Source organism: Pelodiscus sinensis, chromosome 12 (assembly GCF_049634645.1).
Source record: "Pelodiscus sinensis isolate JC-2024 chromosome 12, ASM4963464v1, whole genome shotgun sequence".
Lineage (NCBI taxonomy): Eukaryota > Metazoa > Chordata > Testudines > Trionychidae > Pelodiscus > Pelodiscus sinensis.
The window spans coordinates 22,340,196-22,360,032 of record NC_134722.1 but is presented as its reverse complement, the minus strand read 5'-3'; the positions used below and the strand labels follow the sequence as shown (position 1 = coordinate 22,360,032).

Genomic DNA, 19,837 nt, shown 5'->3' with positions numbered 1-19,837 from the left:
TGCAGACTTCTTAGCATGAAATCTGGCAAGTTATTAGACATGGGGGTGCTAAACTTGATTCTTTTGGCCTAGAGTGGATAAATTAGAGGAGAATTGAACTTGTGGGGGGTAATGAGTGTGGGGTTTTGTTTTTTTTAAAAGGAAGAAAAATGCAGGCTTCCCAACTTGTTTAGCTCAGCTTTACTGACCTGGGAAGTTATTGATTGAAGACATGCACTTTTTCAGTGGAAAAATGAAAATACTTAAAATGTCCCCAAAAGCTGTAAACTTGGGTTACTGATGGAACTGAATGTTACAATCGCTGTGCATCCTTTATTGGAAATCATCTCTCAGGGAAAAAGTAAAGATAATTCCTTACTGAGGATCAAAGCTTTCTGAATTCCTTTTAAACTAACACTCAGTCAGAAAACGTATCTGAAGACTCCTCAGCTAAAACAAACCTTTGTCATATTCTTATGATATCCTTTGGTTCCCTCAGGTGCACAAATAGAATCATTTTGGAGAGAAGAGAATTGGAGCATTACTTTTTTTGTCAGAAGATTATATTTCTCTTGATATTGCCTGGCTAGCTCAAACCTGAAGAAGAAAGCTGCTGCTGCTTTGATTAGGAACTAAAACAAGTTTTATTCTCCAGTTTTTGATTTGGGGGGGGGGGGGGGGGGAGAGTTTCTCTTACTCTAGAAGACAACTTTCTGGATTTCCTTACAGGATGCACTTATATAATAGCAAATAGTGTTTGTAGCGCCTTATGCTTTCCCCCTATCTTTAAGGAGCAACCATGATTAGGAAAACTGCAGGCAACATGGCCCTGGCATCAACACTGTTATCCATGGGAAGCAAGTGGCCTTTGGGAGGACACTGTGTGCCTATAACAGAATCCCGCAGCTCAGCTGATTTGGCTGTGTGTTTATTAGAAAAAAATATGTGTTTGTAACTTGAGTTGGCTAACTGGAGGTGAAATCTAGAGGAGGACAAAGCAGTTTGTAGTTTTCTTTAAGGTAAACCCTAAGGTACCTCCATAGTCTTTAACTTGCTTGACCTCCTATCTCATGTGAAAACTACTAAATGCTTTATCTTTGCTAGAATTTTGCCATGAGTTAGCTAATTTGAGTGAAGAATACCCACCCGACCCTGAAAAATAATATGTATATGTGAAGCTATCTACTTTCTGTTCTTGAATGGAAGAATACAAAGTAAACTCTGCTGGTTAAAATGTATGTTCTCCATATCTTATTTTGAATTATTCCCACAAAAGCATAATGGGCCACTTAGTTCTTAAGCGATTAGGTGGCCTGGTTGTTTAACCTCTTTAGTCCTGAATTCTTTGGTGCTATATGTAAAGTGTGTGTCACATGAGTGTCTACTAGGTATTTTGGGATTTTAATAAAGTGATGGTTCATCTCAGGAATCTAGGTTCTCACAGAAATTTGCTTAGTGGCCTGAATCTTCTGGTACCTTGTAATTTTTTACATTTCCAGGAGCAGTCTGTACACAGAAACAAATTGGTGGAAGTGTGGCAAAACAGGACTATGAATTCTAGTTCCAGTTCAAATTTCCCCATGTCTGAATCTGCATAAATTCAGGGAATTTATTCTCACCTATCTTGAGTGGTTACAGTTATCTCTATGAGGCTATGTCTACACTGCAGAGTTTTTACAGGGAACATGTTTGTTCTTCTGAATTTTTTTTTGGAAGAGCACATGCGCTTTTTCGGCATCCCTGTAAACCTCATTTTACGAGGAAGAAGAGATGTTCCGAAAAAGGTTTTCTTTCCCCTCAGTGTAGACGGGCCAAATGTCAGAAAAGCCTCTTTCGAAAGGAGAAGTGGAAAAAGCTACACAAATTGTGACCTGCAATTTGTGTAGCTTTTTCCAGAAGAGCAGTGCAGCGTAGACATAGTCTGAGAGTGTGATTGAATAACTTGCAATACTGTACTTTCACATCATCATTTTTATTCAATTAGTGGAGGTTAGCCAGAGAGATTTTTTTCACTGAGCTGAACTAAAACAACCGGAAGGGATACTTATAGGCACAGGATAATGTTCTTTGAATCACTTTATAAAAGTTTCTTATCAAGTCTGTAAGACAAATAGACACGTTAATTGCAACTTCAGCACAAGGGAAAAATCGTGCTTTTTCCACTAAATATTTTAAAAATGTTTTCAAAGCTGCTCAGAAACATCCAAAAAGATTAAGGATTAAATGGATGCCATACTTACCCAGCTAGCCCACCAAAAATCTCATTGACATAGGAATAATCCCCTCCTGATTTCGGGATAGCAACTCCTAGCTCAGCGTAACATAAAGATCCAAGGACAGCAATCCCTCCTCCAAGCACCCAAATGACGAGAGCTAGTCCCACTGACCCAGAGTGTTCCAGAACTCCTTTTGGTGAAATAAAGATTCCAGAACCAATAATGTTACCTGGAATAAACAAGAAGATTGGTGGGATGTTAGAGGAAGGAGATAGATGCAATTGCTTTCGTTGCTCTTCTAAGGTTTGATTGCATTTACGATTGATTAAATCTTAAGGAAAATGTTGCAACGTAGAAAAATAAAGTGAAATGAAGAGCATTAGGTCTGCTGAAGGCTGAAGCAGTCACTATTTCTCCAATAGATGGCTCTGGTGTTTAGAAGGGGTTTGGGTGTTTGGGAGGGGCACTCAGTGTCACATGTCCTTGCCAGAGTTGTCACTAGGCTTGTACTGAACATGCTGAATAGCATCTGCTGAAGCAGCTGCCCTCATTCACTATTGGTCAGTAGGGGTCATCTTTGCTAGTATTTCTTGCTGGAGGGGGAATCCCACAGTTACAGACTATAACAGTTGTGCTGAAGCAGGGCTTTCCTGTGCAAGATCTAGAAGATTCCAAGCAGGGCCGCATTAACCTTTTGTGGGCCCAGCGCCAAAGATATTTGCGGGCCCCCATAGAGGCAATAGAGCCTGGTGTGGGGAGGTCAGTCCCCAGAGCAATGGGCCAGCCAGAGGCGATGAGGCATGGAATGGCAGCCCAGTACGAGGGTACTATTTACTAACCAGCAGTTGTCAAACCAATAGTGGCCCACTTGGCTCAGTGCTGCCAGCCTGCCCCACCCCATCAAGTGCAGGCTGGTGCCGTGCCATGCCACACAGCCCCCTCCCCTCAATGCCCCCTTGACCCTCTATGACCAGGTCCCCAATCCACTATCCCACGCACTCCTCCAAATCTCCTCACAAAAGCACAGTGCCCCCCACCACAACTGCCCAGAACCCTCCACTCCCTAGTGTCCCAACACACACATTTTTCTAGCCACCTCACAGCCCAGCACCACTCCCCAGAGCCCCTCTTCCCTGCATCCTGCCTCCCAGAGCACTCATTGGCCCTGTTGGGAGGCAACTGTATCAGGGCTGGTACTGGGGCAGGGAATTGCTCCAGACCCTGGGAAGTGGCACAATCAGTCAGGCCTGGGACCTGCCAAAGCCAGACTCCCTTAATACCCATTTGCTTGTGGGGTTCCAGCCAAGCCCCCCCACAACTAGCTGAGATAGGCCACGTCTCTGCACCAGTCCCAGGAAGCTCAGCTCCAGGGAGACCGGCAAGGCCCAACAGGGTGGTGGGAAGTAGAATTTGCCAGAGTCAGAAGTGCACTGAGGGGTCCAGATCTAGGGAGAGGGGGCAGTGAGGAGCAGGTAGGTGGGGTCAGGAGCTGGAGAGGTGCCCTTGGCCAGGCAGTGGGCAGACTGAGAGGAAAGTGATGGGTTGGGGGAGCCAGCAGGGTTGCAGTGAAAGTGAAGCAGAGCAGTGCCCCTTCTGAGCATGGGTGTGGCTCCACTGTAAACCCAACACTGGTTCCTAGCTTCTGACATATCTAACAGCCTATCAAACCCTGATGTCAGGCCACATCCAGAGCTGCTAGCACACGGAGTTGCCACAGTGCGTTGTCATGGCAAATCCATGAAACAAAGCAAAAACCAGTTCCATATCACAATAACAGAAAACGCAACAAGATGCATCCTCCGAACAACATACATTATATAATGACAATGGAAGGAAGGTGTTTTAATTATTGTTTAGGACAGGGCTATAACAAAGGCGGGACACGTGGGGCCCCCGAGTGCATCTTAATCAGGTGCACAAAGATGCAGTAAGTAAAAATAATAAGCTACAAAAGTAAAGAGCATGACGCATGCTAATCTAACGGGGGGGGGGGGGGGGGTGTTAAATAATACTTTGCCTCAGGCGTAAAAATACCTAGTTATGACACTGGGTTAGAGGTGGGTGGCTTGGCCATTCATATCTTAATTTGTAAATTCATTGTTACTTTTACTCCAGCTGAGCTAACTCTAGCTGTGCTAACATGTTCACTCACATAGGACAGAGCTGCTTTATTGTTACTTACGTTAAAGAAGTACAGCATTTGCAAGTTTCCAGCTGACCCAATTCAAAATACTAAGTCTCAAAACCAGCATTTTGGTGCTATGTGGATTCACCTGAGAGTACTGCCACCATTGTGCGCTCTATGTGGCTCGGAGGGATGGAGGTGGGGTGCACTGCACTTTGGGCAGCATGGAAGGCTGCCCGCCCCTGGCTCCACCCCTTCTGGAAGCACGGAGCCAGACTCCCTCTCACCTTGCCCAGGGGTGGGCAGCAACCGTCAGCTCCCTTGCATGAGGGTGAAAAGGTGCAGCAGCTTAAAGTAGTACTTCTGCCAACACCACACATTCAAAAATCACAAGCTAGACCCTCAAAACCATGAGACTGGTTTAAAAATCATGGGATTTAAAAAAGAATATACAATCAGTTCAAGTTTGTGTAATGTGCTTTCTAGTTGTTGAGCCTCTAAGGTACACTTGATCACCTTTTCAAGCATCCTTCTACAACCAGGGACAAAAACTTCCTTTTTCCGTAAAAGAAAGCTGAGATTCTGGGATAATAACTTTGTCTCCAGGAACTGTGGCTTTTAGAAAAAACACTAACTGTCATAAGATTGTTGATAAAATCATGAGAGCTGGCAACCCTATTAAAGCAGGGTCATTAAATCTGCTTTGGAACCAGAATCTCACATAAAAAGCAGGTTTTACTAGTGTATTGCTATAGGAACTCTTTAAGTAATTTCTGCAGTTAGTTGTCTTCTGTCTTGCAACAACATTGAATCTCTTATATATTCTCCTCGATGACACCATTTTTCTATAGTTAAAAACTACAAGGTTGCTTTACATAGGTGATTAATTGCACCTACACATTATAAGTGACATTATGTAAGCTCTGAAGATGGCTTAGAATGCTACAATGTCAGGGTGAGGTAATCTCAAGGCATCTCATTAAAAAGTGGCAAAATCCAAGGCACGAACAAAGTCAGAAGTTGATCCTATTTGAATTCAAAAAGGAACTTTGTGTATACATGCATGTGCATGTGTGTGCAAAGAAACAGATGAAAGACTGATTGCAAAGTGCTGTTTAAGATTTCTCTTTGGATTTACAGCCTACTACAAGCCTCAATGGATTTAAAAACTGAATTACAACTTTTAAAATCAAATGATCTCTCTTCCCCACAGAAAAACAAAGTGTTGCTCTATTTCAAAATGATTATTTTACACTGTTAACAGAAATAAATATTTATCATATAAGAATATATAAATATTCAAAATAGAATTTTCATCGCCTTTTTGAAATGACTCAGAGTTGGACTGAATCACACACACAAAGAATTCCTATTGGATAGAGACTAGGATAACTGAACAATAGGGTAGAAATCAGGTTAATATTAAGCTGGTGGCAGAGCAACCTTCTGGCTGACACTTGAGATCAGGACAGCGAAAGTCTAATTAACATTCAAAATAACCTTCTCAAGGGAAGACAGTCACCCTGGGTGGAATGCTAAACTAGTCTGAGGGAACCTGATGTGTCAAAGTGGTATAAGAATAGCTATGCAAATAAACTGCCTTCTAAACAAGTGATGTGCCCACAGGTCCAGTTTATGCCTCTGAGCACTGTAAATTACATAATAAAAAACTTGTACAAGAAATCTGTACGTATAGAAATGGATAGTTTCAGGAAAATGCAAAAAATACAGTGGATACTGTGCCAGAGAGAAGAGTATGACCAGGTGCAGAACTTGAGTAAAGTCCATTTTCCTGTTTTGACAGGAAAAAAAGGGCAAGGCATGCTAATGACACTTATATATCAAGGTAACCTGACAGTATAACAGATACCCAAAGAAGGGAGCAGAAGCTTCCCTGACACAGTGATAGGTGACTGAGGCCACCTCTATACTACTGTGAAAGTAGACAGAATTATATTGTAAGAGAAAGATGAATTATACTGTAATAATTGAATAAGATAAAGGAATACTGAAACAAAATACAGGACTATGTAGCACTTTAAAGAGTAACAAGATGGTTTATTAGATGATGAGCTTTCGTGGGCCAGACCCACTTCCTCAGATCAAATAGTGGAAGAAAATTGTCACAACCATATAGACCAATGGATACAGTAAAAAAAATGATGAACACATATGACAAGAACAAATCAAATTTCAGAACAGAGGGGAGATGCGGGGGAGTGGGGGGGGGGGGGAAGGTAGATATCTGTGAGCTAATGGTATTAGAGGTGGGGAAATGTCTGTGAGTTAATGGTATTAGAGGTGATAATTGGGGAAGCTATCTTTGTAATGGGTGAGATAGCCAGAGTCTTTGTTGAGACTCAAGCGTAGAGTGTCAAATTTTAGCATGAATGACAGTTCAGAGGATTCCCTTTCAAGTGCAGATTTAAAAGGTTTTTGAAGTAGGATGCAGGTGGTTAAGTCATTGAGAGAGTGTCCTTTCTGGTTGAAATGGCAAGAAACTTTTTTCTTTGTGATCCTGTCTAATATCTGTTTTGTGGGCCTTGATCCTTTGGCGAAGTGTCTGAGATGTTTGTCCAATGTACAAAGCAGACGGACACTTTCGGCACATGATAGCATAAATTATATTTCTGGATGCGCAGGAATATGTGTTCTTGATCTTATAACTCACTTGGTTAGGTCCAATAATGGTATCAGCAGAGTGAATATGTGGACAAAGATGGCACCGAGGTTTGTTGCAAGGGTAGGTACCAGGGTTGGTGTTAGTGTGGTATGTCCTGTGGTTGTTAGTGAGAATCATCTTGAGGTTAGGTGGTTGTCTATAGGAGACTATGGGTCTGTCTCCCAGAGCCTCTTGAAGTTTAGTATCCTGTTCCAGTATGGGCTGTAGTTTACTGATAATGTGTTGGAAAGGTTTAAGTTGGGGGCTGTAGGTGATGACAAGTGGTGTTCTATTGTTGGTTTTCTTGGGTCTGTCTTAAAGTAGTTGGTTTCTAGGTATTCGTCTGGCTCTTTCAATTTGCTTTTTTATTTCTCCGGGTGGGTAGTTGAGGTTTATAAATGCTTGATAGAGATCCTGAAGTTTCTGATCTCTGTCAGTGGGATTAGAACAGATGCGGTTGTATCGAAGGGCTTGGCTATAGATGATGGATCGTATGGTGTGTGCTGGATGGGAACTGGAAGCATGTAGGTAGCTGTATGAGTCAGTGGGTTTTCTGTAGAGGGTGGTCTCTAATGTTCCATTGTTGATTTGTATTGTGGTATCCAGAAAATGGATCTCTCGTGTAGAATGGTCCAGGCTGAGGTTGATGGTGGGGTGTAGATAGTTGAAATCTCTGTGGAACGTCTCCAGTGTTTCTTGGCCATGCGTCCAGATCATAAAGATGTCATCGATGTAGCGTAAGTAGAGAAGGGGTAAAAGGGGACGGGAGTTGAGGAAACGTTGTTCTAGGTCAGCCATAAAGATATTAGCATACTGTGGGGCCATGCGTGTACCCATTGCTGTGCCGCTGATGTGGAGGTATAAGTTGTTCTCAAACTGGAAATAATTGAGGGTGAGAACAAAGTTACATAGGTCTGCTATTAGGTTGGCAGTGGTGTCCTCTGGGATAGTATTTCTAATTGCTTGTAATCCGTCTTCATGTGGGATGTTGGTGTATAGAGCTTCTACATCCATGGTGGCAAGGACGGTGTTACTGGGAATACTGTTTGTCTCTGAACAGGAAAGAGATTGTATTTGTAGGTATGCAGATCAGAATGAAGCCAGATGTGCCTGGGATAACAGGAAAAGGAACATTAGGTCTTAGGCAGAAAGTAATTGAGGTAACCAGGGAGATATGGACAGGAGAATGCCATGTGCTTGATGTAGAAATGAAGATACTTGACTAGTCTCATACTAATGTGAAGTTTTGCCACCTTTTAATCTTGTTAAGTTGGCTTCTTTTGACTGTATAAATCCGTGGTCCCCAACACGGTGCCCGCGGGCGCCATGGCACCCGCGGGGGCATTTCTCTGCGCCCGCCAAGTGCTCAGGGCTGGCCTGGCCCCGGGCACGTGGCGCATGTGCGGTGCCGGAGCCGCCCCGGGCGCGTGGCGCACGGTGAGCGCCGGCCCCGGGGGCGCCGCGGATTCACCCCCCGTGGCGCATGGGGGGGGAGAGAGCGCCGGCCCTGGCCCCGGGCGCGCGGCGCTTGCGGGGGGAGGAAGCGCTAGCACCGGCTCCGGGCGCGCGGTGCTTGGAGGAGGGAGGGGGGAAAGAGCGCCGGCCCGGGCGCGCGGCGCTTGGGGGGGGGAGGGAAGGGGGAAAGAGCGCCGGCCACGCCCCCTGGCGACCGGCAACCCCAAAAGGTTGGGGACCACTGGTATAAATCAAAGGGGTTTGAGTCTTGTATGATACACCCAGAAAATGTGAGTATTAGCAGAGTGGCTTTGCTAATAAACAGAGTGGTCGGACAAATTTGTGAGTCCTGTGTCTGACTTTGACATTACATACTTCGGCTGTTGCAAGTGATGTTTGCATAAAGCCATCGCAGTTAGTATATTGCTTGTGCATGTGCCTATTTGTCTCCTTGCCTCAGCACTGGGCATGCTTTCTGGGAGTACTTGTGCCAATGCACAGTGCAGTGTCTTGTGGGTAGGTATCCTAATATACTTGCCACTGTTCAGGGCACTGTCTGTTGGAAAGTTTTTCAATGCATCATGAAGAAGAAATGAGCTGCACAGGGGAGACTGGAGGCAAGGGGTGACAACTTCCCAATGTGCAACTCTCTCCATTCCATAATATCATTTATATCCCATAATTTTTGTACCTTTTTTTTCAAAATCCCACACTCCTGGGTGGTCCTCCTTGCTCTCTGACAGAGGCACAGAGTTTGCACAGCTCTGCTCTACTGTCATAAGTATTGCAAATGCAGGATGCATGATTCTCCAGTATTTGCAGGATCATGAAGATTTCTTGGCAGATAGATAACTGTGATACATAATATAAACCAATTCATGAAAGCATTTAAGCTTATGCTCAAGTGCTTTTCGATATTCAGACAAGCTGGCTACAGAATCAGTATTTGAAATATAATGATAGTCCCTTTCTGCAACCAGCTGCACAGCCTATTTCTAGGAGGAAGAATCTGCATGAGAGAGAGAAGGTGCTGGGTTTATTCCCCCCTAGGTTATTAGTAACCCAAACAGAGATGTATGTTATACTGCCAGTGCAGTATTAGAACAGATGTTTTTCTCACTTCCTTTACAATGGTGGTAGTTTCCACTTAAAAACTAGAGGAAAAGTCCAAATGAAGGTGACTGATTTTATTTGAAACTGCCAGCACTTCAAATTCCACCTGAGATCTGAAAATCTGTTTCTCATGGCTTTTGCATCGTCACTATTAATAATGATCTTATCATTAAATTTTAGTTTACAATGTTTCTGATCCATGAGACTGATTAGAATCCAGCTTGTTCTCAGAGAGTTGTTTTGTTTCTGCATGACTTACAGGATAAACTACTGATTTTTGTCAATAAAATTAGTATATGTGGCTGAAAACCACCCAAGGAGCAGATTTTTAATCCTTACCATAACTTTATTTTAAGAGCAACTTCAGAAAAGTGACTGAGGAGTGCAGATAATATCAACACTAGATAAAAACATTACACAAAATAATGGTAAAATTAAATATTATACATCCGCCCCCATCTTTTGCTGAAATAGCACAGGACATGTTAATCTTTGATTCAGAATTAACTGGATACAATCTGTACTAGATTAATAGGTCTTGAGGTTTTGTGTGACTCACTTACATCATTTATAGTGTTAATGGATATGTTATGGGTCTCTCTTTCTGTAAACTGTAGTAGTGGGAACAGAGAGTGGAAAAATCTGTATAAAAGATGTAAAAGATCATGATGTATTGTCATATTTTGTACATATACTTCAAAATTTAGGTTTTCTTTCATTCTTTCCAGAATCATTTTGATTCTAGTGTTTAAGCCCTTTTGCTCAAATATTAACTTGTGCTTTGTTTAGATTTGCCTATTCAGATTTGGATAATATTCTTGTTTGAGGCCCTTGTGTTAAAAAAACTATATGACTCACACAAATACAAAATAATATGTAAATGGGTCCCCTGACTCCAACAGTACCCTCTTCTCCCTGCTCAGTACTCCTCTCATAGCTCAAGGTTGCTGCTATTTTCAGCTGCAAAAGGGATGGACTAACATCCATCAGCTGACTTGCGTTTCTATTCATACTATTCAAACTGATGATATGAGCTTCCAGTCCCTAGCTAATTGTCATCTTTTTTGTTGTCCTAGTTAATTTAGAGATGGAAAAATGCAAACCCTGCCTAGTTTCCCAAAATTAAGAGAAAAATGAGATTGAAAAAGCCTGCATCCCTCTCCTGCAGCCCCACCCTGTCCCATCCCAGAGCCTGCATTCAGCTTCCAGACTGCATCCAAGGCCTCCCACACCCATATTCCCTCTTAGAGTCTGGCCCCTCACCTCCTCTTGCTCCCAAACTCCCTCCCCAAGCTTGACCCCTCACCCATTCTGCACCCAAACTCCCTTCCAGTCTGCACTCCCTTCTGCACCCCGATCCTCTGCTGCAGGCTCTGGGCTGGGAGCTGGTCTCTTGGTATTATGACAATAAGTACAGTATAAATGCCTGAAATCTAGGTAAGAGACCTAATTTCTATTCTAGACTTTGCCATGTGACCTTGGACTAGGTATTTAAAACATTTTTCCAAAGTGCTTAAGGTCATCTTGTAAAGGGCATAAACAAATACAAAATATTGTTGTTGTTTGTTGTTATTATTATTATTATTATTTATTATTAATTATTATCCTTGCAAATTCAAAAGGTGGTGGGCAAGAGTGGTCTATAATAGGGAAGTAAGCCACTAGTCGACTATCCGATAAGCATATGCTTGTTGGATAGTCGACTCGACTAGTCACTTCCCCCCTGCTTGCTGCCTCTGTCAGAGAGAGGCAGCGGGGGATGGGGTGTGGGTAGGGTGGGGGGAGGTTAAGAAGGGGCCTTTGCTGGGGGGAGCAGGCTTAAAAGCCTGTTCCCCCACCACCATCTCTGTGGGGAGAAATGGGGGCACAACAGGGAACTGGTGGTGCTTCTGCCTTTGAAATGTAGCAAGAGCTGGCAAGGCTCTTGCTACATTTCAAAGGCGGAGGTGCCCCTATCAACTAGTCAAATAGTTGATGCAAATTTCATTGACTACTCGATTAGGCGATTAATCTAAATTTAACATCCTTAGTATATAACAGCATTTGACTGATTCTTTCTATATATTCAAAATCCTTCATTACTGATGAGTCCCTCTTTCTACCTAATAGTGTCCTGATTGCAAAAAACAAACAAACAAACAAAAACCCACCTTTCACAATCAGGTTATTGTATTCATCAAAGATACGATGGACAAAATCAGTGAATCATGTTTTAACCATTTCTATGGAAATCATATAGTTTTCATGTCTGTATGAAAAAGTAATGCTATCATTTATAAACTTTCTCAGTTACATTATCAGATATACATGTGTTAGAATCCTTGATGTCCTTCATATCTGGAAATGGCTTGAGGCAAAATTCTACTTGGGGGTCTCATGGTGGATCACGCTCTACGTTCCTCTGCTCTTGCTACATGTGAGATTCCAATGTGAGTCCAGCACATGTAGTTGAGATCTGTCACAGAGATTTGAGAAGATACTTTTATCTTGCTTCACATGAAAGATATATTTAGAATCAGATATGTGGGATACATCTAATTTAGCCAAAGAAACACTAGGTCTCATAAACCTTCCGGTGTGAGGTGGTGGAATCCTTAGCCCTTAAACTAGAAATAAAATGCCTCCTTGGCTAAGGAGATTTCAGTGTTGACAACTTCAAGAGATCAAAAATCCTGAGACAGAAACAACTCTTTATTTTTTTAATTTTTGATCTGACTTTCAACTTTGTAATTCCCCTTTACTAGTGTGTATGTGAATTCAATATGAAAAGTGAACAAAAATGCCTCTCCCTGGCTGCTCAGATGAAGATGTTACTTACCCTTTATTCTTCCCTTAATGAGTGAATTCTCTCCATTTTTTTATTACTGTCTTGATGTAGCGGGAAAACTCTACCTCTCACTGCCTTGAGGCTTCTCCTATGACTGGGACCCAACAGCACCAACTCTCTGGGTTTCCCTGCCCATATCTCCTGCTGCCCCAGGCCAGTCTCCCTGCTACAGGGCCATATATGAGAACAGGGCAGGTCTGTGTTCTTAGCCCAGAGGCTCTTGCATGGAGCTTCAAGCACATACATACTCAGCCATGAAAACTGTGGGATCGGAGACACTTCCTTCACCATGACAGTGCCTCTTAAAGGCACCAAAATCACATGACTTGCAATTAAGGTGTGAGATTTTGATAACACTGCTTTCTCCTGGTTACTTGGAGAGAGTTCCCCCTAAATACCACTAGCCACAGGCTAAGGTGCTGCCATTCAAGACCTTCTGTCTTCCGTCCCACCACTATCCTCTGCACCACCTGGGACTCCTTCCTGCTCTCCCATTCAATGCAGTCCCTAAATCTGCCTCCTGCTCCCCTCACTCTTCCCATTCACCTTTCACTGTGTCTACTCACAGTCCCTGTGTCTGGCTTAGAATAATAGAATCCTAGGGTTGGAAGAAGAGACCACAGGAGGTCATCGAGTCCAACCCCCTACCCAAGCAGGACTAACTCCAACTAAATTATCCCAGCCACGGCTTTGTCAAGCTGGAACGTAAAATCTCTAAGGATGGAGATTCCACCACCTCCCTAGGTAACCCATTCCAGTGCTTCACCACCCTCCTAGTGAAATATTTTTGCCTAATATTCAACCTAGACCTCCCCCACTGCAACTTGAGACCACTGTCCTCATTCTGTCATCTGTCACTACCGAGAGCAACCTCTCTCCATCCTCTTTGGAACACCCCTTATAATAGCTCAAAGTTGCTATCAAATCTCCCTCATTCTTCTCTTCTGTAGACGAAATAAGCCCAAATCCCTCAGCCTCTCCTTGTAAATCGTGTGCTCCAGCCCCCTAATCATTTTAGTTGCCTTCCACTGGACTTTCTCCAATCTACATCCTTTCTGTAATAGAGGGAGGGGCAGAATTGGATGCAGTACTCCAGATTTGTCCTCATCAATGCTGAATAAAGGGGAATAATCACTTCTCTAGATCTGCTGGCAGTGCTCCTCCCAATGCACCCAAATACGCTGTTAGACTTCTTGGCTACAAGGGAAAACTGTTGATTCGTATCCAGCTTCTCGTCAGCTGTAATCCCCAGGTCTTATTTTGCCAAACTGCTGCTTAGCCAGTCGGCTCCCAACATGTAACAGTGCTTGGGATTCTTCTGTTTTAAGTGTCAGACTCTGCACTTGTCATAGAATCATAGGGACCTCAAGAGGTCATCGAGTTGAACCTCATCAGATTTCTTTTGAGGCTTACCCCAGTAAATGCTAGCACACTAGGCATTTTGCCCGGCATCCTCTGTCTTCTATCTTAATGAAAGCAGTGGGAGACAGCAACTGACTTTATTAAGGGCAGCCTCGCTTCCATATTCAGATAGCTTAATGCAAACATCTTGCTGACATTAGCCCCAGTGACAGTAATAGCTGGTGGTGGCCATTTTGAATAAGGGAAAATTCATGAGTTAGTGCCTTTCATCATATTTCAATGAGATTATTTACAAAAAACCATATTGTCAGAGTCATGATCTAGTCAGAAGAGTTGATTATACAGGCAGTCCCCGGGTTACGTACAAGATAGGGACTGTAGGTTTGTTCTTAAGTTGAATCTGTATGTAAGTCGGAACTGGCGTCCAGATTTAGCCGCTGCTGAAACTGACCGCCAGTTCTGACTTACATACAGAATCAACTTAAGAACCCCAGGCGTCCCCAAGTCAGCTGCTGCTGAAACTGATCAGCAGCTGATTCCAGGAAGCCCGGGGCAGAGCAACTCTGCCTCGGGCTTCCTGTAGTCAGCGCTGGTCAGTTTCAGCAGAAGCTGACTTGGGGATGCCTGGGGCAGAACAGCTGGGGTGCTGCTGGTTTGCTCCAGTAGCACCGCTCCTCGGTGCTACTGGACCAACCCAGCAGCACCCCATCTGCTCTGCCCCAGGCGTCCTGATTCAGCCGCTGCTGAAACTGACCAGCAGCGGCTGAATCAGGACCTGGGGCAGAGCAGCTGGGGTGCTGCCGGGTTGGTCCAGTAGTGCCCAGAGCGGCGCTGCAGGATCAATCGGCAGCGCCCCAGCTGCTCTGCCCCAGGGTCCAAAACAAAAGCCTGGTCTGCTGGGGGGGGGGCACACTAGCTGCACCCCCCCCCCCAGCAGACCAGGGACACGGGGAGAAGAGCCGCAGCGGCAGCGGGGTGCTGCACCTCTGAGGCTTTGCTCTGGCAAAGTCTCAGAGGCGCGGGACCCCGCCGTGGCTGCCGCTTCAGTCCCGGTGCCTGTGGTCTGTTGGGGACGGTCCCCAGCAGACCACAGGCACCGGGACTGAAGCGGCAGCCACGGCGGGGTCCTGCGCTTCTGAGGCTTTGCTCTGGCAAAGCCTCAGAAGCGCGGGAACCCGCCCGGTGCCCCTGGTCTGCTGGAGATAGTCTCCAGCAGACCAGGGGCACCGGAGCAGCTTACGAACGGGGCTTTCTCGCCCCGGAGCTCGCAGGTAGCAATCCGCCACCTCGACCTCCGGGGCGAGAAAGCCCCGTTCGTAAGTGCGGATTCGACATAAGTCGGATCCGCGTAAGTCAGGGACTGCCTGTAGTGAGATTTGATAATTGAACAGAGCCTTTACCTACAAATCACTAGTTCAAAACCAACCGTGGTCAATAGGGAGAACATGTAACTTAAAATCTGCCTGTTCTGTGATCTCCTCTACAAAAGTGGCCCTTCCACAGCAAGAGGTATATTGGCAGGGCAATATGGGGAAGTTTCTAATGCCATTCTCATTCATGTACCTCTATTATGGATAATTTGCTTCAGTTCTACAGCTCTGGCACTACTCATGTGGACTACGTTCATTTTTTGTTTTCATTTTCTCTATGATAGTCTTTTCTGTGAACACTTGCCTTCCTTTTTCTTTTTGCGATGTTTTACTGCAGAGCAGTGGCCTGCTGCAAGAACTTTCTGTTCTTTCATTCCTGTGGCTGTAGCTGCCCCTGTGATCCTGGTAGAAGACACCCCTTGACTTTGAAGCATGTTGAAACTTTGATCATAGTTTGTAAGGCAACAGCAGATACAAGGTTGCAGGATGATGTGTGGTACAAACACATTTACCTGAAAACCTTTTCACAACTATCCTGGCTCAGTTTACTGAGGAAAATGGTGAGAATGGTTCTGAGTGGACTAGTGAAGGAAGCTGTATGATCCCTTCTTACAAATCAGTGATTGGTGGCCATAGAAAACTGGACCTGAAGTAAAAGTGTCCATTCTTACTCTTCCGATGCAGCCAAAATTCCTATGGATGGAACCCAATAGGTAGAGATGTATTTCCACAAGATGGGTATTTGGATAGGATTGCTGTTTATGCACTTGCACAGTGATACTGTATATCCTACACAAACCTATGATTTCAGATCCTTAGTACACACTATTATCCATCTGCAAAGAGCAGAGGACAGATAAAAGCCAGATTAAATTGTCTGAGAAGTAGCAACATTGGAAAAAAAACTGGAAAGATGAAATATGCAAGAGGAGTATGAGGCAGACAAATAAGTTAAGATTTAGTCTCCACCTACTGGTATAAGGGAGTAATCCAACTGTCCAGATTTAGTACAGTAGAATCACAGAGTTCCAAATGAGATGAGTCGCTGACTGGTCAACCACAGTATACAGTCAGGAGCCATCAGAGACAAAAAGAGCAAATACAGTACAGTGTTAAACAAAAATTACTAAAGGGAAAATTTAATAAAAAGATTTGACAAGGTAGGAAAACTGTTTCTGTGCTTGTTGATTTTAAATTAAGATTTTAAAAGCAGCATTTTTCTTTTGCACAGTAAAGTGTTAAAGCTGGATTAAGTCAAAGTTTAGTTGTAAACAGGCATAATGTTTGGTCTGAGTTCTGAGAACAACTCAGAGTTATGAACAACCTCTATTCTCAACGTGTTTGTAACTTTGAGATTCTACTGTACTGCAGTGTAAAATAAACAATTTTTATATTAGTTTCTCAGGACAAATTCTGCTGTTACATTGCAGCAAATCAGAAACATGTGTCAGAAATTGGCAGGACCCTGGTTTACCTATTGTTTTGTTTGCACAAGTGAAATACATGAACGAAATTGTGTAAATTCAAAGAAGTGAAATTTGTAATTGAAGTATGCAATGGCAAGGGGACTTTATATTAGCTAACTGATACTATGGGAAGACATATGTGCATTCTTTAAGGAATAGACTAGCATCCCAGAAAGAAAATTATTATAGTACATTTATTATACAATATTTTTGTATAATTATTTTGTGTAAGGATGTAAAGGAATAGTCCATTACCCGATAAGTCTATGCTTATTGTGTAGTCGAGTCAACTACTCGCTTCCCCCCTTCCCTTTACTGCCTCTGTGTCCGAGGCAGAAAGGGGGGGGAGGAGAAGCTGGTGCTGGGGGGAGCCGGCTTAAAAGCCAGTTCCCTCGAGCACCGTCTCCATCGTGCGGTGGGAGGGCAGGTTAGGGGAAGCAGAGCCACAGTGTCTGCCTGTGCACCCGGCTCCTACTAGATTTAAACTGCAGCGCTACAGTGGGGGTAGAGAGCGTCCCTCCCTTATTGACTACTTGAGTAGTTGATGGAAATTCCATCGATTATTCGATTAGCTAATTAATCACAAGTTAACATACCTAGATAGACTATAGTACTGTAACATCCAGGGCAAAGAAAGTACTTCTAGCCACTTCAAATATTTAGTGTTATGCATAATGTGGAGAGCACAAATGCCAATTTCAGTGTGAGCAGTGTGTGAATCTAATCCTGCTACTGGAGACGGAGGAAGAAGCAGGACAAGACCCTGTGCTTTTCCTTGAGTTTTTCTAAAACTAATAGTGTTTTTATAGTTTGTGTGAAGATTTATATGCTCTACCTTAGGTAAAGAGAGGGAAATAGGTATTTGTTTCTAGAGGCTTCAGATAGGGTTGCCAGATGGTTTAAACCAAAAATACTGAACACCCCCACTCCACCCCCCAAAAAAAACCCACTGGGGAAAAAACTCAGTTGAAAAATGTTGGGGGAGACCAAAGCTGTTGAGCAAACACAACAACAACAAAACAAGGACCCTGAGAGTTGTTAAGCAAAAAAAAAAAAAAAAAAAACCAAACCAAACCCTATTCCGGTGGCTATCTGCCATCTAGTCTCCCTGCTCTGGGCCAGCAGCTCCCCTGTGGAATTACCCAAATTCATTCATCCTCTGGTGTCCTGCACACAATGATTCCAAAATGTGTAACTGTATTAGACAGAAAAAATGTGGAACTGTTCTTTTTTAGCTATTTCCTCTTTTTTCCCCCACTGTTTTTGAATGGGGGAACCATTCCCTTTGCATATTCATTATTGATAACTCCAGCCACTCAAAAATAATAAGTTAGCCCCACCCAAAGAACAAGATGTTTAAAAATAATAATGTTAAGGTTCTTTTTACTTGGCTTCTGGTTTTTGAGTTTTTAGGACTCATATTTTAAAAGTTTTCTCTGAAACCATGAAACATACTTTATTTTTTAAATAAAAGTTGAGATTTTAATCTATAATGTTGACTCAAAGGGGCTTTAGGAAAATATACCATATTGCAAGACTCAAGATAAAATAGTGAGCAATGTGTACTGTTACCAGTGACTGAAATGAGCATCAAATGATAGACAGAAAGTAGCCCGTAATGCAGGAAGTTGTGTAAGATTTTATTTTTAAGTATTTTAATAAATGCTTTATGAGTCAAATATAGACCTGGAGTAAATCGTAGAATCATACAATACTAGAGCTAGGAGGGACTAGGGATATTAGATAGCGATTAATCAAATAGTCATTTAACTCCACAAAATATCGGTTACACGACTAATCGATAGTCTTTGGGGGCGGGGCCAGCACACAGTGAGCTCCTGGCCCCTCTTCTGGGGAACCCCCTGTCACTCCGCACTGCTGTCTCTGTATCAGATGCAGCAACATGGGCTGGCAGGCGGGAGCTGGTCTGTGAGGAAGCCAGTTTAAAAACCAGCTCGCTGTGCAGAATGGCCCCCATCTGCCATCCCGCACTGCTGCCTCTAATATCTAACAAGAAGCAGCAGTATGATGCAGCAGCAGCCCCTGTCCACGGGGGGTCCAAGGTCCATGTGGACAGAGGCTGCACTAGCAGTCCCACAGAACAGCCTCTATCCGCAGTGAGCCTGGGCCCACCATGGACAGAGGCTGCTCTGTGGCAGCCTTCCTGGTCCTCTCCCCTGATAGAGACAGCACCATGGGGGTGGGAGAGGAGGAGGAGGCAGGTGGCTCCCCCCTTGCATTGGTGCCTGACTTCTCCCCTTCACTGCCTCTGTGGGAGGCAGCGGAAGGGTCAGATGGCTCCACGGAGCCAGGACGCGAGGAGAGCTGGCTTAAAAGCTACTCTTTCTGCCTCCCCTGCATTGCTGCCTCTGATAAAGCCGGCTTCCCACATGTACCAAATCCTGTCTTGCCCATTGTTGTCTCTGATGTAGAGTCAGCAAGGGGGAAGGGGAAATGTGTGTAGTTGATAAGATTAACCGATAAGCATAGGCTTATCTGTTAACTGGGTATTCAACAACATTATGACATCCCTAGAAGGGACCTCGAGAGGTCCTCAAGTCCAGTGTCCTGCTCTCATGGCAGGATCAAGCACTATCTAGATCATCCCTAATAGATGTCTGTCTACCCTGTTCTTAAATATCTCCAGTGATGGCAATTCCACAACCTCCTAAGGCAATTTGTTCCAGTGTTTAACCACCCTGACAGTTAGGAACCTAAACTTCCTTTGCTGCATTTTAACACCATTGCTTCTAGTCTTACCATTAGATGTTAAGGAGAATAATTTTTCTTCATCCTCCTTGTAACATTCTTTTTGATACTTGAAAGCTGTTATCATTACCCCTCTGAATCTTCTCTTTTCCAAACTCAACAAACCCAGTTCTTTCAGTCTTTCCTCATAGGTCATGTTTTCTAGCCCTTTAATAATTTTTGTTGCTCTTCTCTGGACCCTATTCAATTTCTCCACATCTTTCCTGAAATGTGGTCCCTGGAATCATATATATAGTAGCCCAATGTCTGTGACTCTGTAACACTGAAATGCTGGCTGTTCCCTCTGGGTGGCACTGTTGCCTCTATGGCTGTTCCCTCTGGGCGGCGCTGTTGCCTGAGTCACGTCCTTCTCCTCCCACCATGGTGCTCAGCTGACTTCTGTGCCGCTCAGCTGTGCCGCTGCGGGTGAGCAAGCTGCGCAAGCGGCCGTTTGGGCACCGCAGTCCCCATGCAGCATGGGGAGCGTGGAGACCAAATGGCCGTTTGGGCTCTG

General features: G+C 44.0%; 1 protein-coding gene and 1 long non-coding RNA gene across 2 annotated transcripts in view; one reads left to right on the top strand and one right to left on the bottom strand.

Moving 5' to 3' along the window:
* LOC142831067 (uncharacterized) overlaps positions 1-19,837 on the top strand; it is a 176,137-nt gene that overhangs the window by 11,458 nt on the left and 144,842 nt on the right. The gene's annotated exons all lie outside the window — the stretch shown is intronic.
* SLC7A10 (solute carrier family 7 member 10) overlaps positions 1-19,837 on the bottom strand; it is a 101,657-nt gene that overhangs the window by 31,563 nt on the left and 50,257 nt on the right. Inside the window, exon 2 of the mRNA XM_006114933.4 lies at positions 2,220-2,424. Coding sequence (XP_006114995.1) covers positions 2,220-2,424 — 205 coding nt within the window. The remainder of the gene's footprint in view (positions 1-2,219; positions 2,425-19,837) is intronic.